The 25,693-nt window shown below is 35.4% G+C and overlaps 1 protein-coding gene and 1 non-coding gene across 2 annotated transcripts in view; one reads left to right on the forward strand and one right to left on the reverse strand.

The window, feature by feature from the left end:
• Window positions 1-25,460, reverse strand: part of Adam32 (ADAM metallopeptidase domain 32) — a 116,357-nt gene extending 90,897 nt beyond the window's left edge. The window contains exons 1-6 of the mRNA XM_074053315.1: window positions 25,304-25,460; window positions 22,924-22,988; window positions 7,652-7,713; window positions 5,643-5,718; window positions 3,373-3,449; window positions 2,246-2,423 (exon numbers count right to left, since the gene is read on the reverse strand). Of these exons, the coding sequence (XP_073909416.1) occupies window positions 2,246-2,423; window positions 3,373-3,449; window positions 5,643-5,718; window positions 7,652-7,713; window positions 22,924-22,988; window positions 25,304-25,460 (615 nt within the window). The remainder of the gene's footprint in view (window positions 1-2,245; window positions 2,424-3,372; window positions 3,450-5,642; window positions 5,719-7,651; window positions 7,714-22,923; window positions 22,989-25,303) is intronic.
• LOC141417064 (U6 spliceosomal RNA) lies at window positions 23,121-23,223 on the forward strand. Its single transcript, XR_012441691.1, has one exon. It is a non-coding gene; the product is annotated as a U6 spliceosomal RNA (small nuclear RNA).
• Window positions 25,461-25,693: the final 233 nt, after the last annotated feature.

Genomic DNA, 25,693 nt, shown 5'->3' on the forward strand with positions numbered 1-25,693 from the left:
GATTGTAGCAATATTCATGATATCCAACTCATGGAATTAGCCTAGGTGTTAGATGAATGTGTGAAGAAAAATGTGCTATAGAGATACAGAGATATAGATATAGATATACACATAAAGACACAAGATGGAGTTTTATTCAGCCATAAAGAAATATGAAATCGTGTCATTTACAGGAAAATGGATAGAACCAAAAATTGTCATATTAAGCAAATTAGTCAGACTAAGAAAGACAAGTTTTGCATGTTTCCTCTCACATGCAAAATCCAGAATTTTTAAAAAGACATGAAAGTAGAAAGGGAAATTTGGGGAGTCTGTGGGGGGGCAAGAGAGGCTAATGGGGCAGTGAATACAATCAAAGTTTATAGTATGCAAGTATAAAATGCTATAATGAATCCTATTATTTTGTACAATTAATTTTTAAAATATATTTATAGTACTCTATTAATCAAGAATAGTAAAACAAAAAATTTTGCTACTTTGTACATCCACCACTGGCACTCTATATGGTCTAGCCACCTCTTTCCCTGGGTCCAATAGCACACTGTTCTCCAAATGCACTGTGTCACCTTATTTCTGCACAACAAAGGAAAACCTACCACTTCAAAAGAAAATTATCTACTGGCCCTTCTCAGATCCCAGCTCAGGAAGCCTCAAATTGTGTTAACTTCACTCAGTATGATGCTATTTCCACATAAAGACAGAGCTTCTACTTTCTCAGTTACTAACATTTTTGCTACTTTACTTCATGCATCCATCTGGGCTATGGAAGTTCTGGGCACAGATTATCAGAAATGACCACAAATCCACAACTAAACTCTGGAGTGTAATTTAAGCCTCAAGTTGTTCTGACCTATGACAGGGAAGTGAGCTCCATACCAGTGCAGCACTAGAGAAGGGTCACCTAGAGAAGTGTAAATCTCCAGAACTAACTGCTCTCTGTCATCTGGCTGTCAGTGGCTGAAGAGCAGTACATTGACAAAAGGGTCACAGGTGCTGGACTTCAAAAGCAAAAAGTACAAAAAAGACAGGGTGTTCCACCCACCTGCAACACCCCACAAAATACTGCAGAAGGGAATCTGAGAGGATCTGGGCACGGCCCCAACACTATCTAGTAGGCTGGGTCAGCTAGACCTTTGTAGATGATACACATACATGGGATCACACTGAATTCTTTGATGCCAGATGCATGCTTTGTAGTCCATTTGGGCCTTGTGTTATTGAGGATATGGTAGTGGTTGTAACAGAGGGAGATAGCAGTAGTGCATGGTAAATCATTTCTCCCTCACATATGTGTGTGAAAAGGTGCACTGGTTCCTTTCAGCAAATGCTTCATGAGCAAAGCTTATGCTACTTTGTTCTGCTACCCATATGACACCATCCTTATCCTTGTGGACCACACTCCAGCCAGCAAGAAAGGGAAAAGATGAAGTGAATAAGACCCTCCCCTTTAGAATTCAATCCAGAGCTGACATATATAGTCACATGACATCAGCCATATTTTTTCAACATGCTCCTCTCTAGATGTAAGGGAGATTGAGAAATGCAGTTTTTCTTTTCTTTCTGTTTTTTTTTCTTTCTTCCTTTCTTCCTTCCTTCATTTTTCTTTCTTTGCTTTTTAATGCTCAGCTAAATTGTGAGGCTTTGTTAAACTGACAGAAGATAGGGGAACATATACTGGGAACAAGTGGCACTGCCACATACCCCCGTATAAACTGCACATATTTATGTCAATGTTACTTGGCATATTTTTTCTTTCATAATTACATTTGTGAAAAACAACACATACACTAATGCAGGATGTGCACTGACCAATTTATATGACCATACCTGACAATTCTGCTAGTAACATTTTAATAATCTATATAATTTAATTAGTTCTGACTCCTTAGTCATGAATAAAACCTTTATAAATATTGGCATTGTTACTATCCAGACATACAAAGACAAAAGCAGGTTCAGAGTGTTTTGAGTTTATATTGAATATATTCTAGGTAATTTTTAAAAAGCGATAAGAATGTAGCAAACAAAATAAGAGCTAAAATAAAGTAAATAAGGAAGTGAATGACAATGTTGTTAGAGAAAAGGGGAATTTAAGGTTTCAAGAAAATTGTTAGATTAATGAAAGATTAGGGTCATTGTAAGGAAAGGATATTTGCTACAACTCTCCAGTAGGCTAATAGTTTTTTTAAATAAATTAGAAGCAATAACTGTTTTTGAAAGTAGTGATAAACCATATACAACTCACTTTTTTACTTATAAAAATATTATAATCCATTTGATGTTTTTCCATGCTTCTGCTATTTTCCTGTAAAATTGCAGTTCCATTGCTTGCATTGCCTAGTTTATAAAGAATGTGCTGATTTTTAACTGCAGATTCCAGAGGCTCGATTCCATAAGAAATGTTTTCAAATTGCAGTAATCCTCTGTAAATTAAGATTTAAAATTTTAAGTACTTTTAACCAAATCTATATTATAAAAATGGACAAAATCTTTAAGAAAAAATGAAGATATAGAATGTGTTGAGTCCAGTATTACATGGCTTTTATTACAAAAATAGAAATAAGGCAATTTTATTTATAAAAATAAAATTTAGCAACCATTGCAAAATGACATTTATTAATTTTGTTTAGGTACACAGTTTAAATAAAAAATAAAAAGATTCTAGTTAACTATCTTTCCTTGAATAGTGGAACAGTTTAAATTACCTTCCATTAAAAAAAAAACAAATTTCAGATCTAAATTTCAGGATTCCAAGTAAGAAAGCACTGGAAAACATTTGTTTCTGAGAACAAGGATCTTACACTAAAAAAAAAGATGTACAATTTCCTGACAAAATGGAAAACACTCTAAGATTCCCTCTAAGAAAAAAACCCAAACTTTCTTCAAGAGTTGAAGAAAGTGATATTATGAGAAAAATATGAGTATGTTAATCATGGTACATATTTAATTTACCTCTTCTCTGTGAAGATGATTTTTTTGAGAAAAAACAAGATACAATTTTGTTTATATCATCAAACACCAAGATACATGGGAGGTGTCAAAAATACTCTTTTTTCTGAAAACACTAAGCCATCCTAAACTTAGCTCCTACACACTTACTATAGTCAAGTTATTCTATTGTCAATTTAGTAGTTAAGAAAAACTAAGAGATAGCACAAGGACACTAGAGAGCCCAAACCTTCCAGAACATTAGAAGAGTCACTGGTTAGTATGGAAAGTGAGAAGAGCAATGACAACTGCTCAGAGGCGGACATGGCTGAACAATCACACAGGAATCCTCCTCCAGCTACACTATGATGTAAGCAAAATAAATTCACTAGAACAGATATCATAACCATGCTGTTCTGTAATCAACAATAGAAAATAAGTAACCTCAGTCCAGAACACGTGTTGAGTGTGACAAAAGAATGTGGGTATCCTTCAACATAGCCATGATAGAAACATAGAGCCTAGGAAAGAAAGAAAGCAAACTCGTTACTTAAGAACTGACAAAACTTTCTAATGACTCCCATTTCTATACTTAATAGAACCTTCTCAATATTGACCACAAGATACATGATTTATATCAGTATGAGTAAAAAAGTCTCCACTTATCTGCCACTTTCACCATATCAACTATGCTTGTTAGATTATGACTTCAGATTTAATATTCCCTGCTTTCAAGGTATATATATCATTTGTAGGTAAGTTATTTTTCAATATAATTTAGGTTATCAGTAAAAATACAAAGACCGTAAACCTGATTTTCCTTAAAATTACAATATGCTGCTAAAAGGAAACATATGAAAATATGACCCAGGAAGACTGAATGTAAACCAAAAGAAGGACTGTGAAGCTATATTAACAGAAAATGCAGATGTTAAGGCAAGAAGCCTTACTGCAGGTAAGGAGGAACATTTGATAATAATAGGAGTTTCAATTCACCAGGAAGACACAAATATTCCAAACTTGCATTCACCAAATAATGTAGCTTCAAAAAAAAAAAAACAAGCATTCAAAATTTACAGGTTTGAACAACAAAGTTAGCAAAGGACTGATTGATATATACGGAACATAATAACTAAAATCTTTAGAATATACTTTCTAAACACACATGAAGCATTTACAAAAATGAAACTGCATTCTGGGCCATAAATTCAGGACTTGACAAATGTCAAAACAGTGAAATTGTACAGAATTTGGTCTCTAACCTCAATCAAGTTATATATAGAGGAGGTGAAAACATTGTTATAGAAAAAAAGAACTATCATAAAATTTCCAAGATTCAATAGTGCTATCAATTTTGGTATAAGTAAATGTAATTTTTCTTATTAACACACTGCTTTATAACAGAACTGAGGGGAAGAAGAAACAACAAGAAATCAAATAATCGTACACATTTATATGAAGAGCATGTTTGCAAAAGTGGGACTACTCTATGGAACATGGGGGAGGAGAGAATACAGAATGTTGCAGAGTCAGTAATATCAAAATGCATTACATCTGTCCAAGTAGAGGGTATAACAATATATACTGAAAGCTACTGAATGACGGTGAGGTGGGAGGGAAGGGTAAAGGAAGAGTAATGGAAGGGGATGAACCAACCAAAGCAAAGTATACTCACAGGAGTGATAAATCAAGAAACCCCTTTGAACATTGACCTTGAAATTAATAACGAAAAACAGACTGTGAAACAGGTACGGGGTGGGGCGGGTAGGGGGGATACTTGTGGGAGGGGAGAGGGTGGATGGAGAAGATGAAGGTAATGGAATATGGTTGATGGGCTCCATATACATATATGAAATAGAATGATGAAACCTCTTGCAATTGCTTTGAAATGGGATAGAGAGAGGGTTGCAGGAGGTGAAAGATGGTGGGGGTGATGTAAGCAATGTACAATGTAAGGCTATTGGGAATTGACAAAGGCCAGTGTGACTGGTACAAAGTGAGAAAGAGTATAATATGAGGAAACAAAGTCAGAGGTGTAGAAGTGAACTAGACTATGTGAATATGTAAAACGCTGAAATGACTCTGGCATTTGTGAATAATGGAAGGCCATCCCCATAAAGAGTTGTGATAGATCTGGTTGCCATATTGAGAATTGATTGAGGGAATGGACAAGATATGGAAGCAGGGAGACTATTCAAAAAGTTATGGCAATAATCCAAACTATAAATGATGTTTACTTGGAAATGGGTTGTATCAAAGTTGTAACAATAATCCACACTAAATATGATGTTTCCTTTGACATGAGTCATATCACTGGATGGAAACAAAAGAGGAGGATAATTCTGAGTATGCAGTTTTAAGGACAGTAGGATTTATTGATGAATACAATAGGGGTAAATGAAAAAAAGGTTTGATCTGTGATTTTTGTTAAATAACATTTGTGTCTGCTTATCTCACCTTCATTTATAGTCACTGATTCAACAAAATATAAATGAATAAATAAGTAAATAAATAGTGCCCATGTTCTAGGCACTGTGAAATGTGCTTAGTCAATCTACTTTACATTAAGCTTATCAAGACTTCCAGAAAGCCTAATAATTAATCAATAAGTGTCTTAAATATATCCTTTGTGGGTTCTTAGAGAATTTCTATATTAGGAAAGCAAAAACAAAAGGTTTTCTAAAACTTCCTAAAACAGAGAACTTAAATCTTACCGGAATATCTGAATATTGAGAACTCACAGATCCTTGATTATACAAATAAATCATAAAATGATCTGCTAAAAAATATCTGAGTACAAAAAAGAGACAATTTACAATTAGTCTTTTTGAAGCATACAAAGCAGCAGTCAGTAAATGGATACCTCTAGCCAAATCTGTAAATAAAGTTTTATTGGAAACCAGTCACTTACATACCTTTTATGTCTCTTTTCATGCTACAATAGCAGAGTTAAGTGGTTTTGGCACAAATGATATGACCCTTAAAGTCTAAAATATGTATTTTCTGGATCTTTAGAAAAGAATGTTTGTCAACCTTGATATAAATGTAGTGTTTTCTTTTGACTTATATTTTATTAAAAGTATTACTCATTGACTCAAGGAAGATTAATTTTCTCAATTGAAAGGACTCCTTTTAAAAAATAATAAGACAAGGGACTACAAGAAGAGAGGGAAACACATTTTTAAAATAACAGAGATATGAACTGGATATAGAATTTTGAAAGTTTTCTGTTCTTTCATTCTAGGTTTTACCACATGCAAATACGTTACTTTCATAATAAGGTGAAAAAGTATTATATAAAAGTCTTATTATTTTTAGCAATGTACTTAAATTTTAAGTCCAAGTTCAACCTTCTCTGGTTATTTTCTTAATTTATCATGTCATTTTAGTGATGTTTCCTCACCTCATGCTTCCTCCAACTTAAGTAGACTGTTCAGACTAGCTTCTGTTGGGAAGCTTCCAATAAACCTGGTCTTGCAAAGGTTATTGATGACCACTAGTTGTCAGATGCAAAAGGTAGTCTGAAGTAAAATTACTCTGAAGCACTGCATACCTGACTACATTCCTCTTCACGAACCATCTTTTCTTTGGCTTTAATGATACTATTTCCTGCCAATTTCCCATTCATGTTTTTCTAGCTATATATGTTAGTTAAGTCCCTTCCTTTGACCCTTAACTGTTTCCATGGCATTCAATTTTACACTGTTTTTCCTTCTGGACTTTAAAACTCATTCATACCTCTACAGGTGTTTTGTTTATTCCTGTGACTACATTACTATCTATATTAAAAGACAGCTTTCATTACTGCAGCTTTGTAGTATATTTTGAAGCTTAGTAGTTTGATACTTCTAGCTTGTTCATTTTTGCTCAAGATTGCTGTGGCTATTTGGCATATTTTTCATTTTCATATACATTTTAGGATTGGTTTTTCTACATTTATGAAAATGCCACTGTAATTTTGCTATTATGAATAGAACTGCTTTCTTAATTTCTTTTCAGATAGTTCATTATTACTATATAGAAATGCTACAGATTTTTGTAAGTTGATTTTGTATTCTGCAACTTACCAAATTAATTTACTGGCTTTGACAGTTTTTGGTGGAGTCTTTAAGGTTTTCTACATGTAATATCATGTTCTCTACAAAGACAGAAAATTTAACTTACTCCTTTCCAATTCAGAAGACTTCTCTTTCCTTCTTTTGCCTAACTGCTCTGGCTAGGCTTTCCAGTATTCTGTTGAACAAAGTGGTCAATATGGGCCTCTTGTCTTTGCCTTCAGCCTTTCACCACTGGGTATGATGTTGATTGTGTGTTTTCATATATGCCTTTATTGTGTTAACATACATTCCTCCTATACCTAATTTGTTGAGGGGTTTTTTTTAGTACATTTCTCTCTCCCATGCTATAAACCATTCTCCTGGAATGTCCTACAAGCAATTCATACCAACTTCTCTAACAATGAGCCCATAGTTTCCCTGACTAGGGTCTACTCCCTTTCTCCCTCTGCTCTGTTCATACAGGTTTTGCTGGTCCTACCAACTTAATATTACTTACATCAGTCTTCAGGAGGTGAGTCTCTATTTTTCCAGAGAGTATCTGTTCATGCAATACAACTAAAAGTTTTAATAACTATACTTACTATTTTTCATACTCCATTTGGTATTACAAGTAATCAGTTTCAAAGAAATAAAATGAAATCCCAAACTAAAGAATAAAAAATTACCTTTTCTTCAGGTGCACAATATGTGGTTTCTCATCTATTGGAATAATATAGGATATCTGTTCCTAGAAAGTCCAGAACAACAAGAAGTGAAGACAAATTTAATATAAGAAGCAAAACAACATCTCTGTATTAATTAATCCCTTTAAACAATGCTTGCAATGTCTTTGTAAAAATGTCTACAATAACATATGATTTATAATCTATAAGATATTTAAATTTTTTACATTTACTTCTTATATAATGCATTCTTACTACCCACAAAAATAGTCAACCTGAGGATTTACACAGGACTAGAGGTATACATGTCACTAAATTCTATACTCTTTGGAAAGACCTGGTACAATGCTGTACAGCCTAATTAGGTGGCATCACTGGAATAATAAGATAATCTGTACCAATGAATATTACTCTCCCAGGCACAAAATTTTTACCATTTTCTTCAAAATTCTCCTAGCTAAATGGTATTGCCTATTTCCTGTATTTTTAAATGAAGATTTCTTGAACAAGATCTATTTCTAAGTTAGAACATTGATCAGAATAGTTGAATTATCTGTAGGTCAGTGAACATGAGTGACAAGATTTTATCCAGCAAAAAAAGAGCATGCAAAAGTAAATATTAGAGCATCTATGGAAAGAAAAAATAAGGCATATAAAAATGAAAAGATACAAATACAAGGACCCAGAAAAAGGTCCTTATTTGTGAGAATAAGAAGCAACTTGGATATTATACAGACCAGAGGAGGACAGCTACCACAAAGCAGGTAGCTCAAGACAACAAGTGATCAAAATGATATTAGAAGTTGACATCATTAGTGAGAAGTTGATATCAAACACCCTTCAAAATGATGTAATGAGAAAAGCATTTCACCTCTGGTAATCTTTATAAACTCAAAACCTCAATCTAATTATGAGAAAATATCAAAGACAAATTGAGAGGCATTCTACAAAACACCTGACCAATACTCTTCAAAACTGTCAAGACAATTAAAAAAAAAACCCAAGGAAAGACTGAGAATTAGAGCAAAGGAGATTGGTGAGAAATGCAATGTAGTATCATGGTTTGGCTCCTGGAAGAGAAGAAGGATGTCAGTGGAAAAACTAGTGAAATCCAAATAAAGTACTCCAGTTACCTGAAATGTACCAATGTTATTTTCTTGATTTTAACAACTATAATCCAGCAACGTAGTTATATAAGGGGAAACCTAGTGAAAAGCACGTGGGAGTTCTCTGTAGTATATTCAAACTTTTTCTATAAACCTAAATTTATTCCAAAATTTTTTTATTTATTTTTAAAAACAGAAATAAATTGAGGATAAAAGCAAAATGGGCATATGGTAGATATAAGGCAGAAATACCAAAGAAAAGATTCTGCTACTAAAGTTGCAGAGTAACCTAGTTTTAAAATTCACAATGGTGAGAATATAGCTCTAAGGAGAGATTGATCTGAATGTAATAATTCAGATCAACATGGATGCAAGAACACCTTTACCTTGTTTTAAAGTGGACTTGATGTGCAAATAATTACCTTAACTACTTCTTGGGTAAATACTTTCTCAAAACAAAAGCTTACTGATTATTAGAATGTAAATGCACTTATGGAAATGTCACAATGAAACCCCTTTGTAAAATTAATATACACTAATTTGAAATGAAAGGAAAAAAGATGCTCCTGTACCAAATAATACTGCCCCTAATTGTATTTTTATGCTGGGAGTTAGCAAGGATTAACTTTATTTGCAACTCTAGAGAGAAACTTAATCAAATCCTTAAAGAAAGCAGAGGGGTTGACCAATGAAGGCCATATGGCAATTTATTGAACAATAAATAAGTTTGTGTTAAATTTCTAGTAACAAGCAATTTATCTACTTTTGAGCCTTAAGAAATTTCATACCAGGAAACAGAAAGATGACAGCTAAGTAAGACTCTCCAGAGATCATCTCCCCAAAGAAACTTCAACTTGAACAGCTATTCATGTACTAAACTGTCTTCACAAGAGCTAAGAAAACCAAATGAGTGATCAGACACCAATTCATTGCACAGGAGCCTGGAGTAAATCCTTCTACAGTGAGACCTTAAGCTAGGAAGAGTCCCACACACCTGACCACAAGTATTAACTGTTTGCAGGGTGACTGGGCCCAACTCAGCTCTAGATAAATGGTTAGGCACTCCAGTTGATTCTCAATAACACACCAACTGCCAATTTGGGACAAATTGAAACAGTGATGATACACCAATTGTGGCCATGTGGCACATTTAGACTTAGAACATGATCTAGTGGTGAAATAGCAGAAGTGATCATAGGCTCAGAGACAATAAGCAAGATCCAACAATTTGTTGCTTACAGGAGACCCATCTCACTGACAGAAATAAGCATAAACTTAGGATGAAAGGCTGGAAGAAGATTTACCAAGCCAATGGCCCCCCAAAACAGGCAGGACTAGCAATACTTATCTCTGACAAAGGAGACTACAAACCTACATTGATCTCAACTGAGATAAAGAAGGACATTCCATACTAATAAAAGGGTAAATGGACCAAAAGGAAATAACAATTATCAACCTATATGCACCCAATGTCAATGCAACCAATTTCATCAAACATACCGTGAAAGAACTAAAAGCATATATTAACCCCAACACAGTGGTTGTGGGAGACGTTAACACCCCATTACCATCAATAGATAGGTCATCCAAACAAAAAATCAATAAAGAAATCCAAGATCTAAAACATACAATAGATCAAATGGACCTACATGATGACTACAGAACACTTCATCCAACTTCTACACAATATACATTCTTCTCAGCAGCCCATGGAACCTTCTCCAAAATAGATCAAATCCTAGGGCACAAAGCAAGCCTCAGCAAAGATTAGAAAATAGAAATTATACCATGCATACTATCTGATCACAATGCAATAAAACTAGAACTCAACAACAAAAGTAAAGACAAAAAAACATGCAAACCACTGGAAAATGAATAACTTATTTAATGAACAATGGGTCATTGATGAAATAAAAGAGGAAATTTAAAAGTTACTGGAAGTCAATGAAAATGAAAACACAACCTACTGGAACCTATGGGACACAGCAAAGGCAGTGCTGAGAGGAAAGTTTATAGCCATGACTGCATATATTAAAAAGACTAAAAGATCCCAAATCAATGACCTAATGATACATCTCAAACTCCTAGAAAAACAAGAACAAGCAAATCCCAAAATAAATAGGAGAGAAATAATAAAAATAAGAGCTGAAATCAACAAAATAGAAACCAAAAAAACCATACAAAGAATTAATGAAACAAAAAGTCAGTTCCTTGAAAAAATAAACAAGAACCACAGACCCCTGGCAAACCTGACTAAAATGAGGAGAGAAAAAACCCAAATTAGTAGAATCAGGAATGCAAAAGGGGAGATAACAACAAACACTATCAAAGTCCAGGAAATCATCAGAGACTACTTCAAGAACCTATATTCAAATAAATTTGACAATCTTAAAGAAATGGACAGATTTCTAGATACATATGATCATCCAAAACTGAACTAAGAGGATATTAATCACCTGAATAAATCTATAAAACAAAATGAAATTGAAGCAGCAATCAACAGTCTCTGCAAAAAGAAAAGTCCAGGACCTGATGGATTCTCTGCTGAATTCTATCAGACCTTTAAAGAAGAACTGATATCAACCCTCCTTAAAATGTTCCACAAAATAGAAAGGGAAGGAAAACTGCCTAATACATTTTATGAAGCCAGCATTACACTTATCCCAAAACCAGGCAAAGACACCTCCAAAAAGGAGAACTATAGGCCAATCTCCTTAATGAACATTGATGCAAAAATCCTCAACAAAATAATGGCAAACCAAATTCAATGACACATTGAAAAGATTATTCACCACAACCAAGTAGGCTTCATCCAAGGAATGCAGGTGTGGTTCAACATATGAAAATAAATAAACATAATAAACCACATTAACAGAAGCAAAGACAAAAACCACTTGATCATCTCAATAGATGCAGAAACTGCCTTTGATAAGATCCAACATCATTTCATGATAAAAGCTCTAAGAAAACAAGGAATAGAAGGAAAGTACCTCAACATTATAAAAGCTATATATGACAATCCTACAGCCAGCATTACACTTAACAGTGAAAAAGTGAAACCATTCCCTCTAAAATCAGGAACTAGACAAGGATGCCCACTATCTCCATTCCTATTCAACATAATACTTGAATTCCTAGCCAGAGCTATTAGGCAAGAAGAAGGAATAAAAGGAATACAAATAAGAAAGGAACTGTCAAAATATTCCTATTTGCAGATGACATGATCCTATTCTTTAAAGACCCAAAAAATTCTACTCAAAAGCTCCTAGACACATCAATAGCTATATCAAGGTAGCAGGATATAAAATCAACATAGAAAACTCATTAGCATTTCTATACACTAATAATGAGCAAACTGAAAAAGAATATATGAAAACAATTCCATTTACAATAGCCTCAAACAAAATCAAATACCTAGGTGTAAACCTAAGAAAGGATATGAACAACTTCTACAAGGAAAACTATAAACTTCTGAAAAAAGAGATTGAGGAAGACTATAGAAAGTGGAGAGATCTCCCATGCTCATGGATTGGTAGAATCAACATAGTAAAAATGTCTATACTCCCAAAAGAAATCTACATGTTTAATGCAATTCCCATCAAAATTCCAATAACATTCATTAAAGAGATTGAAAAATCTACTGTTAAATTTATATGGAAACACAGGAGGCCACAAATAGCCAAGGCAATACTCAGTCAAAAGAACAATGCTGGAGGTATCACGATACCCGACTTCAAACTATATTACAAAGCAATAACAATAAAAACAGCATGGTACTGGCACAAAAACAGACATGAAGACCAGTGGAGAGGATTCCAAGATGGCAGCTAGAGGGAGGAAGCAGAAAGTGAGCTTCCTATAGTGAAATCTTGGAGAGACGCTGGAGACACACTTTGCAGGCATAATCACTGAGAAAAGGCATAACTTTAACCCCTCCACACCTCCAGCCAGTGCAGAGAATCTCCACTTCACGTTAAACAGAGAAACAAGGAGGGCCCCTGGGCCGCCAGTCTCCGGCACCCAGACGGCTTGGGAAGACGCAGACCTGGTGAGCTAAGCGGTACACGGTACTCCCACAGACAAGCCTGGGCCAGAGCAGCATAGCCCCCTGGACAGACTGACCTCCACCCAGGGAAAAAAGAGAAACTGAGTAATAAGCAATAAGAGCAATAAAGACACGCTGGAAAGAGGGTGGGGTGCCCTGAGCGCTGAAGATTGGGGGAAGGGAACCCTTCCCGGGACTGTAAATAAACTGTAAATAAACAAGCCGGGTGGGCCGGAGAGCCTCTGGTGGGAGTGGGGGCGGGGTGCGTGCCCAGCAACCAGGAGCGGGGAAGCTTGTGAGAGTGGCAGAGGAGGGAAAACTTCACAGGAGAGAGGGGAAGACCCACCTCCCACATGAACTGTAAATAAACACGCAGGCCTGACAACACGGGTGCAGTGTCACCTTTCCCAGTGCTTGGAAAGGGGAAAGCCTGTAGCAGAGGCTCCCGCACAGCAGAACTCTGAACAAACAAAGCCTGCAGGGCCAGGTGAGTGCTAAGCTCACTCCAGAGATCTGCATAAACAATGCCTCCAGCAACAGCAGCTGACAGCAGCAGGCAGGCAAGCAACAGTTGCAGATACCATTCTCAGAACTGTCTCCAGACTCTTTTTTCTTTTTCTCCCTACCTTTGATGAGAGAACAACCTAATTACACCTTCAAGCAGAAAAACTTACTGAAACTCTATTGCATTTGAACTTGGGACACTAGGTGTGGTTTTTGTGTGTGTGCGTGTGTAGTTTTGTTCTACTTTATGCATCCCCTTTGATGAGACAACTACAAAACAACATCTGAGGCACCATCTCCAGGATTGGGGACTGAGACGGAAACCCAAATTATTAAGACGGAAATTTCATTGCATTTGAACTTAGAGGGGTTTTTTTTAATTTTCTATTTTCCATTGTATTTTAATTCATTTTTAATATATAGATATTTCTTTCATTTACTTAATTTTTATTTATATTCCTATCTTAATTTTTTTTTATTTTTCAATCCTCTCTCTGTCTTTCTAATGTCTGTTCAGCTTACTGTCAATTAGTGCACTAATGCTCCTTGTTTATACCTTTGAAACTTTCTTGTCTGAAACCTTGTTCTGCTTTCCCTCTGTTCTGTGTATTTGTTTTCCCCTTTTCTTTAACTTCTTGCTTTCCATCTCAGCTCACCCTTCCATTCTAAATATCACCATTGTTATTATTACAAGTTAGAAAATACTTAATTGCACACAGTACAGGGACAGTAACAACACCAAAGACAATGACGGGAAGACAGAAAAAACAGGGAAAACAGTTTCCCCACAGCAAAAAATTAGTACAGGAACAAGAGGGGAATGAAGAAAACAGATACTCAGATCCAGACTCCAAAACAATGAAGATAAACTATGCCAAAGGACCCAATGAAGCCCACAAGAATAATTTAAAAGAAGACATACTACAGTTACTCAATGAGAATTTTATAGAGATGATACTGGATAGAGTCAACCAAAATGTACAGGAAACACTCAAGAAATTCCAAGACAACAAAAATAGAGAATTTGAAAAAGCAAAAGAAGAAATAAAGGAAACCATAGAAGTACTGTATAAACACCAAGTGAAAGAGAGAACACGATGAATAAATGGATAAATGAACTCAGGACAAAAATAGACAACATTAAAGAGGAAAACAGCCAGGATATGGAAAACCTCAGAAAAAAGAACGAAACAGAACTGTAAAACGAAACGGAAGGCCAATCCAGCAGAATAGAACAAACAGAAGACAGAATCTCAGAACTTGAAGATGAAATGGTAATTAAAGGATAAACTGAAGAACTATTAATTAAACAACTCAAGACCTGTGAAAAGAAAATGCAAGAACTCACCGACTCCATCAAAAGACCAAACTTGACAATCATGAGCATCGAAGAAGGAGAAGAGGTGCAAGCGAAGGGAATGCGTAATCTATTCAACAAAATAATAATGGAAAATTTCCCAAATCTAGAGAAGGATATTCCCATACAGATGCAAGAGGCCTCCAGGACACCAAACAGACCAGATCAAAATAGAACTACTCCATGACATATCATCATTAAAACAACAAGTTCAGAAACTAAGGAAAGAATATTGAAGGCTGTAAGAGAGAAAAAACAAATAATATACAAAGGTAAACCTATCAAAATCACAGCAGACTTCTCAACAGAAACATTAAAAGCAAGAAGAGCGTGGGGTGAGATCTTCCGGGCACTGAATGAAAAAAACTTCAACCCCAGGATACTCTACCCAGCAAAACTATCATTCAAAATAGATGGAGCAATAAAAGTCTTCCATAATAAGCAGAAACTAAAACAATATGTGACCACAAAGACACCACTACAAAGGATTCTTCAAGGGATTCTGCACACAGAAAGTGAAACCCAACTTAACCATGAAAAGACAGGCAGCACCAAACTATAAGAAAAGAAAAAGCAAGACAGCAGAGAGTAACCTCAACTTAGGTACACACAGTCAAACCTTCAAACAACTAAGACAACTAAATGACAGGAATCACCACATAACTATCAGTACTAACGCTTAATGTTAACAGACTTAATTCACCCATCAAAAGGCACCGCTTGATGAAATGGATTAAAAAGGAAGATCCAACAATTTGTTGCTTACAGGAGACCCATCACACCGACAGAAATAAGCATAGGCTTAGGATGAAAGGCTGGAAGAAGATTTACCAAGCCAATGGCCCCCGAAAACAGGCAGGAATAGCAATACTTATCTCTGACAAAGTAGACTTCAAACCTACATTGATCAAATGAGATAAAGAAGGACATTCCATACTAATAAAAGGGGAAGTAGACCAAAAGGAGATAATAATCATCAATCTGTATGCACCCAATGTCAACGCACCCAATTTCATCAAACATACACTGAAAGACCTAAAAGCATATATTAACGGCAACACAGTGGTTGTGGGAGACTTTAACACCCCATTATCATCAATAGATAGGTCATCCAAACAAAAAAATCAATAAAGAAATCCAAGATCTAAAATATGCAATAAATCAAATGGACCTAGTAGATGTCTACAGAACATTTCATCAAACATCTACACAATATACATTCTTCTCAGCAGCCCATGGAACCTACTCCAAAATAGATCATATCCTAGGGCACAAAGCAAGTCTCAGCAAATATAAGAAAATAGAAATTATACCGTGCATACTATCTGATCACAATGCAGTAAAAGTAGAACTCAACAACAAAAGTAAAGACAAAAAACATGCAAACAGCTGGAAACTAAATAACTCATTACTTAATGAAGAATGGATCATCGATGAAATAAAAGAGGAAATTTAAAAGTTCCTGGAAGTTAATGAAAATGAAAACACAACCTACCGGAACCTATGGGACACAGCTAAGGCAGTCCTGAGAGGAAAGTTTATAGCCATGAGTGCATATATTAAAAAGACTGAAAGATCCCAAATCAATGACCTAATGATACATCTCAAACTCCTAGAAAAATAAGAACAAGCAAATCCCAAAACAAATAGAAGGAGAGAAATAATAAAAATAAGAGCTGAAATCAACAAAATAGAAACCAAAAAAACCATACAAAGAATTAATGAAACAAAAAGTTGGTTCTTTGAAAAAATAAACAAGATTGATACACCCCTGGCAAACTTGACTAAAATGAGGAGAGAAAAAAACCAAATTAGTAGAATTAGGAATGCAAAAGTGGAGATAACAACAAACACCATGGAAGTCCAGGAAATCATCAGACACTACTTCGAGAACATATATTCAAATAAATTTGAAAATCTTAAAGAAATGGACAGATTTCTAGATACATACGATCATCCAAAACTGAACAAAGAGGAAATTAAACACCTGAACAGACCTATAACACAAAATGAAATTGAAGCAGCAATCAAGAGTCTCCCCAAAAAGAAAAGTCCAGGACCTGATGGATTCTCTGCTGAATTCTATCAGACCTTTAAAGAAAAACTGATATCAACCCTCCTTAAAATGTTCCATGAAATAGAAAGGGAAGGAAAACTGCCAAACACATTTTATGAAGCCAGTATTACACTTATCCCAAAACTAGGCAAAGACACCTCCAAAAAGGAGAACTATAGGCCAATCTCCTTAATGAACATTGATGCAAAAATCCTCAACAAAATAATGGCAAACCAAATTCAACAACACATCAAAAAGATTATTCACCACGACCAAGTAGGCTTCATCCCAGGGATGCAAGGGTGGTTCAACATACAAAAATCAATAAACGTAATAAACCACATTAACAGAAGCAAAGACAAAAACCACTTGATCATCTCAATAGATGCACAAAAAGCCTTTGATAAGATCCAACATCATTTCATGATAAAAGCTCTAAGAAAACTAGGAATAGAAGGAAAGTACCTCAACATTATAAAAGCTATATATGACAAACCTACAGCCAGCATTATACTTATCGGAGAAAAACTAAAACCATTCCCTCTAAAATCAGGAACTAGACAAGGATGCCCACTATCTCCACTCCTATTCAACCATAGTACTGGAATTCCTAGCCAGAGCAATTAGGCAAGAAGAAGGAATAAAAGGAATACAAATAGGTAAAGAAACTGTCAAAATATCCCTATTTGCAAACGACATGATCCTATACCTTAAAGTCCCAAAAAACTCTACTCAGAAGCTCGTAGACATCATCAATAGCTACAGCAAGGTAGCAGGATATAAAATCAACATAGAAAAATCATTAGCATTTCTATACACTAACAATGAGCAAACTGAAAAAGAATGTATGAAAACAATTCCATTTACAATAGCCTCAAAAAAAATCAAATACCTAGGTGTAAACCTAACAAAAGATGTGAAAGACCTCTACAAGGAAAACTATAAACTTCTGAAGAAAGAGATTGAGGAAGACTATAGAAAGTGGAGAGATCTCCCATGCTCATGGATTGGTAGAGTCAACATAGTAAAAATGTCTATACTCCCAAAAGTAATCTACATGTTTAATGCAATTCCCATCAAAATTCCAATGACATTCATTAAAGAGATTGAAAAATCTACTGTTAAATTTATATGGAAACACAAGAGACCACGAATAGCCAGGGCAATACTCAGTCAAAAGAACAATGCAGGAGGTATCACAATACCTGACTTCAAACTATATTACAAAGCAATAACAATAAAAACAGCATGGTACTGGCACAAAAACAGACATGAAGACCAGTGGAACAGAATAGAGGATCCAGATATGAAGCCACAAACTATAACCAACTCGTCTTTGACAAAGGAGCTAAAAATATACGATGGAGAAATAGCAGCCTCTTCAACAAAAACTGCTGGGAAAACTGGTTAGCAGTCTGCAAAAAACTGAAACTAGATCCATGTATATCACCCTATACCAAGATTAACTCAAAATGGATCAAGGATCTTAATATCAGACCACAAACTCTTAAGGTGATACAGGAAAGAGTAGGAAATACTCTGGAGTTAGTAGGTATAGGTAAGAACTTTCTCAACGAAACCCCAGCAGCACAGCAACTAAGAGATAGCATAGATAAATGGGACCTCATAAAGCTAAAAAGCTTCTGTTCATCAAAAGAAATGGTCTCTAAACTGAAGAGAACACCCACAGAGTGGGAGAAAATATTTGCCAGCTACACATCAGACAAAGGACTGATAACCAGAATATATAGGGAACATATGTAGAGGACTGAAACTAGATTACTAGTTCTCCTTCTCTACAAAACTCATTGCAGAATGGATTCAGATCTTCTGTAAGACATGAAAGTTCAAAATTACTAGAGGAAAATACAGGGTAACCATATAGGCATAAGCACTGAATCTTTCTGAATAGCTTAGGGAAAATAGCAAGAATTGATTAATGGGATTGCATCAAAATGAAAAGCTTCTTCACAGCAAAGGAAATGATTACCACAATGAAGAGACAGCGTACAGAATGGGAACAAAATATTTGCTAGCTCATCTGACAGGTGATTACAATTCAGAATATATAAAGAACTCAAAAAATTAAACACCAAAAGAATAAATAATGTAATCAGTACATGGGCAAATGAACTAAACAGATACTTTTCAAGAAAGGAAATACAATGGCCAATAAATACATGAAAAAATGTTTGACATCTTTAAACATCATGGAAATGCAAATCAAAATGACATTGAAATTCCATCTCACCCCAGTCATCGAGAAAACAAACAACAACAAATACTGGCAAGGATTCAGAGGCAAGGAGGAAGGAAGCTTTATGCACTCTTGGCAGAAATGTAAATTAGTACAGCCACTAATGAGAATCAGTATGGAGGTTTCTCAAGAAACTAAAAATAGAACTTCCCGTATGATCCAGCCATACCACTCCTGGGTGTATACCACAAGGAATATAAGTCAGCATACAATAGAGATAACCTGCACACCCATGTTTATTACAGCACTATTTACAATAGCCAAGTTGTATAGGTGTCCATGAACAGATGAATGGATAAAGAGATGTGGCATATATACACAATGGAGTATTATTCAGCCCTAATGAAGATAGGCATGTGATTTGCAGGAAAATTGGGGGATCTGGAGAGCATCCTGTTAAGTGAAATAAGCCAGACTCAGAAAGGCAATTGTCCCATGTTTTTTTTTCCAGTGGTGGAATCTAGAGGGAGGGGAGATAAAAGAGGATAAGGGGGGTTAAATATGAAAAAAGTACATTATATGCACATATGAAAATGTCACAATGGAACTCATTATTGTGTACAATTAATATACACTAATAAAGCTTTACAACAAATAGCTAGCTCTACTGTCCTGTCCTGTAGAATCCCAGAAGTTAACCCAGTGTTCCTTCATTCTTTTCCATTTTCTCTGTTCCCATTAATCCCAGCAGGCATTGTTTCTTCTAGTATAATTCCACTCTATTCCTGACTCCAGCTTAGATGACTCAGTACATCACATCACAGTCAATCTTTTTATAGGGCAATTGTCCAGCCACCCTTTTTGTGTTCTCTCAAGAATATGCTTTCTCGTTTTTTGAAATACGAATAGGCTAAGAATTTCCCAAATCTTCAAGTACTCATTCCTTTTTTGCTTCACAGTCCCTTCAATTACCTCTCTCTTCTCACATTTTACTACAAGAATTATGGAAACAATAGGTCTTCACCACTTTCAACACTTTGCTTAGAAATCTCCTCTGCTACATACCTAAGGTTGTCCTCACAAATTCTACCTTCCACCAAATATTAGAACACAATCCACTCAAGTGGTTTGCTCTATATAATCAAGAAGTTTCCTTCCCTTCCATATCTCAGAGAATATTTCTCATTTTCATCTGTGACCTCACTGAGAATACCTTTAATGTTCATATTTCTACCAGCATTCTATTCATTACGATACCTGTATTCCCAAAAACTACAGAAGCTTTCTTTCTGAGCCCTTACCAAAGTCACCTTTAACAGTCATGTTTCTACCTATAGCGCCTTCAAGGCAATCTAAGAGGTACATTTTCAGCCTCCATCTACCCACTTCCAAAGCCACCTCCATATTTTTAAGTACTTGTTACAACAGCACTGCACTTAACATTACCAAAGTCTGTTCAGGTTGCCTAAACAAAATACCATAGAATAGGTGGTTTACACAGCAGAAGTTAATTTTCTCATAGTTCTGGAGGCTAGAAGTTCAAGATCAAGGTGCCAGCAGAGTAAGGTTTGGTTAAGACCTCTCTTCCTGGCTTACACACAGTTGCCTTCTTGTTATATTCTCATATGACTTTTGCATTTTATTTGGGCACCCATGTCATCTCTTCCTCTTCTTATAAGTGTACAGTCATATTGGATGAGCGCCCTTCCCTTACGACCTCATTTAACACGGGTTACGTATCTCAAAATATTTTCTCCAAATATAGTCACACTGGGGGTTAGGGCTTCAATATACAAATTTGAAAGGGACAAAATTCAGTCCATAATAGAGCTCTTAGACACAAAGCCAAAACCAGGATCCACAAAGGAAAAAAATTGTCATCAAAAATGAAAATATTTGTTTCAAGAATTTTGAGAAAATGCAAGCTCTAAGCTGGGGGAAAAATCTACAAATAATACACCTGATAAAGAACTTATATCAAGGATATACAGCAAATTCTTAAAACTCAAAAATCAAGAGGACAGGCATGGTGTTTCACTCCCATAATTGTAGCTACTACAGAGGCAGAGGAAGGAGGATGTTGGTCAGAAGCTGGCCTGGGAGAAAGTATAAGACCCTATGTGAAAAACAAAGTAAACGTGAAATGACTGAGAGTGTGGCTCAGGGGTAGAGCAAGACCCTGACTTCCATCTCTAATACAACAAAAAATAAATAAATCTGAGTGTAAAGTAAATAAGTGATTTGAATAGACATTTGAAAGAAAGGTATATAAATGGCTAATAAGAGTCAAAGTGTTCGACCTCATTATTTTTAGGAGAAATGTAAATTAAACCCACGGTGACATATCCCTACACCTCCACAAAAATAGGGGGTTTTGGTAGTACTGGTGTTTTAACTCAGGGCCTTGCACTTGCTAGGCAGGCACTCTACCACAGCAGCCATGTCCCCAGGCCTTAAAAATGATTTAATCTGAAAGACAGACCACATCAAATGTTCCTAACTATGTGGGAAAACTGGAATACTCATATTGCTGATGTGAAATATAAATTGGAATGGTCACTATGTAAAACAATGTAGCATCTTCTAAAAATGTTAATCATAAACTTATCCTATAGTTCATCAATTTCACTCCACAGAACCTACCGAAAAGAAAGGAAAATAGGTGACCACACATGAATAACCCAATAGCCAACATCTGAAAACAATGCAAACATCCATCCACTGGTGAAAGAATAAAAAAAGTGACATACCCCCATTTATTAATAAACATTAATGGCCTGAGAAACATTACAAAGTGGGTGAGTCTGAGTGAAATAAGCCCAAGGCAAAGGCCTACATATGGTATTTCCATTAATAGAAAATGTCAAAAAGAGCAACTTTATAGAGACAGAAAACAGATATCAAGGGCTGGGGACAAAAGGAGAGAGGAAACTATTTAGAGCAAAAAAAAGAATTCTACAACTGGATTTTGGTGATGGTTGCCCAATTCTATTCATGTGCTAATCATTAAGTTGTACTTATGATTCATGTACTTATGATGAATGAATTCGGTAGTGTGTAAATTTATACCACAATAAAATTGTTTAAAAACAAAGTGTAATCAAAAGCCTGGCCACTGCCAGGTGCAGAAGGCTCATGCCTGTAATCCTAGCTACTTGGGAGGCTGAGATCAGGAGAATCACAGTTCAAAGCCAGCCTGGACAAATAGTTCACAAGACCCCCATCTCCAGAGCAAAATGGACTGGAGGAATGGCTCAAGTGGTAGAGCACCTGCTTTGCAAGTGTGAAGCCCTGCCAGTCCCACCAAATAAAAGACTGAACACTTGTAAGTCAGACATGCTTAATTGTATTTCTTTTTTTAACTAGAATATGCACAAAAGGAACTCCAGAGAAATATTTATTAAATCAATCACTGAATGAAATTCAAATTTTATTACAAAGTATTTCCCTCTGTAATAAAAATAGGAGAATAAAAGGTTTCTTGTGTATAGAGATGAAGAGTGAAAATGTAGGTTTTTGTTAAAGGACATTTTTAGCCAATTTGGAGAACATTAGTCTCATCTGAGTCTCCTAAATAACTCCTTGATATTGTTCAGATAAGACTCAATTCTTCTACATTATTTTCTTTTTTAATTTTTAAAATTTATTTTTATTACTGTTGTACTGGAGGTACATTGTGACATTTATAAAAGTTCTTACAACATATCGTAGCTGGTTTCACCCCCTCCATCATTCTCCTTTATCCTGTCTCCCCACTTCTAATTATTTTCTATATTTGAACTCTTAAAATAATTTATGCCGATGAAGTAACAAATGTTAAAGCAGGCATTTTTTTTTACTCAAGTATTTGCTTTCACCATCAAAACTTTCAATTTCTTGTCAGATAAGAAGTATATAAATATTAGATATTTATATTCATAGTATAATGGGGTGATGCTTTTAGAGCTATGTAATAAAAAATAAGAAATTTCATATAACAATTTAGAGTATAATTTTAAAATATTTCTTACTTCTGAATTTGTATTTTCTTGGATTTTCTCTGGAAGTACGATTTGTATAAATGGATTTTCAGAACCTAAGGAAATTTAAACAAAAACAGTTAGTAACCCTGCCTTTTGCTTAACTAAATACCTGCTCAATTTTTTGCATAAGGTTTATTTATACAATTATCAATGGCCCATCATTGTGTACACCTATAAAACCTTGAGTGCTCCCTTTACCAGCATCTGTATTCAAACTGAATGACAGAGATGATTGGCATGGCCCCGTGCAAGGATGACACACAACTTCATGAAGTCTTCTGTATTTAAAACAAAACAACAAAAACCCTGAAAATATTTTATTTAAAAAACAGTCAACTTAGAACACTTCACATAGAACATAGTTTAGAATTTCTTAAGCTCTAATGCATTCTCATATATATTTTAAAAATATTTTCTTTTTAATTATATTATTGTTGTACTGGGGGGCACCTTGTGACATTTACTAAACTTCTTAAAATGTATCATAGTTGAATTCACTCCCCTCATCATTCTCCTTTATCCTCCCCACCCCCATTCCTGGAATAGTTTCAACAGGTCTCATTTTTCCGTTTTCATACATGAGTATATAATATTTCCACTACATTCAGCCTCCTTCCTTCTTTCCTAATATCCTCCCCCTCCCACTGTTACCAATCCCAAGACTGGACCTGTTTTACCTTCCTGTTCTCTGTTTCAAAAATATTTTCATTACCACAGTACACATGATGTCATTATGGCAAAATTAACTTACTGTAACCTTTTTACTACTATTAGTTCTGCTGTCTGTGTGCAAGATATTGATGTGGCCCTGCAAGAAATACTAGGGTTGGTCATGATTTACAAAAGAAATATAATATTTTATTTTCCTTTGACTCGTTATGAATATAGTAACTTATGTCCTGTTTTGTTGCACATCATAGCTTTGCAACGTTAATGAATTTTAATGTTAATTAGAAAATGAAAAAACAGTCAAAATAACCATGAAAGACCAGAGAAAGTCTTGGAGGAGGTATTCAACTTACACAAAATTTGCTGCTCCTGACCAAACAGAATAGGTGAAAATAATTAAACCAATCAAAGATACACTTGAAGAAACCCTTCTTGAAGACTGGAAGTGTGGCTCAAATGGTAGAGCACCTCAACAGCGAGCACAAGGTCCTGAATTCAAGCCCTAGTACCATCAAGAAAAAAAATGAAGAAAGAAAACTTTCCTGAAATAAAAGATATAAAACTAGAAAGTATATAGCATTTCAGAAATGACTGGCAGTAATTAATCAAAACTGAGGCAAATTCTTGGGTTTCTCAGATAAAGAATGCTCTAGGAATATGAAGAAAAATAAAATCATGTTGGCATAAAGAGAGAGAAGCAGGCTGACTTGAGTATTCAATGCCAAAAGACTGAAGAACAATGTTCTTAAATGTATATTTAAGGGGAAAAATTAGGATCCAAGAAATTTACACCCAGGCTAAACTGTCACTCAACTATTGAGACAAAGGCAGATATTTACAAGGAAAATCTTCCAAAAAACAGTTCACGTGTGTCTTCCACAAAAGACAGACAAGTATCTCCCAACAAATATATCAGTGGAATTGTGATAAAAGCCCTAGTTGTGAGCATAAAATAAGTGTGAACACAGGAGAAAGGCTGCATGAGACGCTGAAGCTTGTGGTGATGGAGGCACACTAACCCACCCACCAACAGCAGAGGAAGAACACATAAGCGTACTGACTTCCTTAAATTTACTGTAGAGAACGAGTTTGAAAAGTGAATTAAAGATCAAAGCAAATAGTGGAATCATTTCATGGTATAAGGGTACACAAGCCAAAATTAAAATAACCATAATCATGCCATAAAAGGGAAACCAGAAGATAAGAAGTGCTAGGAGACTACATTTCCTAATCACTTTTGGTAAGATATCATGAGAGACTCCCTCCATTTACTATGTACAACAGACTCTACATGTTCTAAATTAAGAGAACATATCCAAAGCACCAAGAAAATAAACCCAAGCCTCACTGTAGAGTAGATAAGTTTGGCTGTGACAAAACCATGAAGTCAGAATTGTACAACATAACTAGGAAGCATAAAATAGTGCAAACATCTCTGCATATCAATGAATTTAAGGACGGTGAAGTAACTGACTAAAAGAAAAATCTTTGGACTAGATTTTCAAAATCAGAACCCAATTACTCAACCTTTCTGAATAATGTTAAGCTCTGGCTCAAACCTGATTTTGAAACCTAAAATATCACTATTTTACTTAGGGAAAAATGAATGCTTATAAGAGGTCAGATGAGAGTGAAATTCAAGTTCAGATTTAGGAGTACACCCATGGTTCTACAAATCTATCCTATCAAATCTGCTTACTTGTGGAACAGTTTGTTAAAGAGACACAAGTAGTAACTTGTAGGATTCGTACATTGTCTCTCTGACCCAGATGATAAGGGTTGTTATGACAGGGATAGCCAAATGGAAACCCCTGAATATCATCTCTGCCCTCACCAAAACAGTAAGCTACAGTCATTCTGAATTAAAAAATGAGTCCCACCAAGAGAGAACTAAAATGTATAAGGGTGATCATCCCTACCGTATCCCCATTTGACTTCTTTGATCTGTGCAAATGGCAGGTAAGCAATAGAGAATGAAAGTGAATAGTCTTAGGTTTAATCAGGTGATGACTGTAAAGACAAATATTGTGCCAGATGGGGACTCTTTGCTCAAGCAAATCAACATAGGAATTGGTCCCTATATGCAACC

This window comes from Castor canadensis, chromosome 14 (assembly GCF_047511655.1).
Source record: "Castor canadensis chromosome 14, mCasCan1.hap1v2, whole genome shotgun sequence".
Classification (NCBI taxonomy): Eukaryota; Metazoa; Chordata; class Mammalia; order Rodentia; family Castoridae; genus Castor; species Castor canadensis.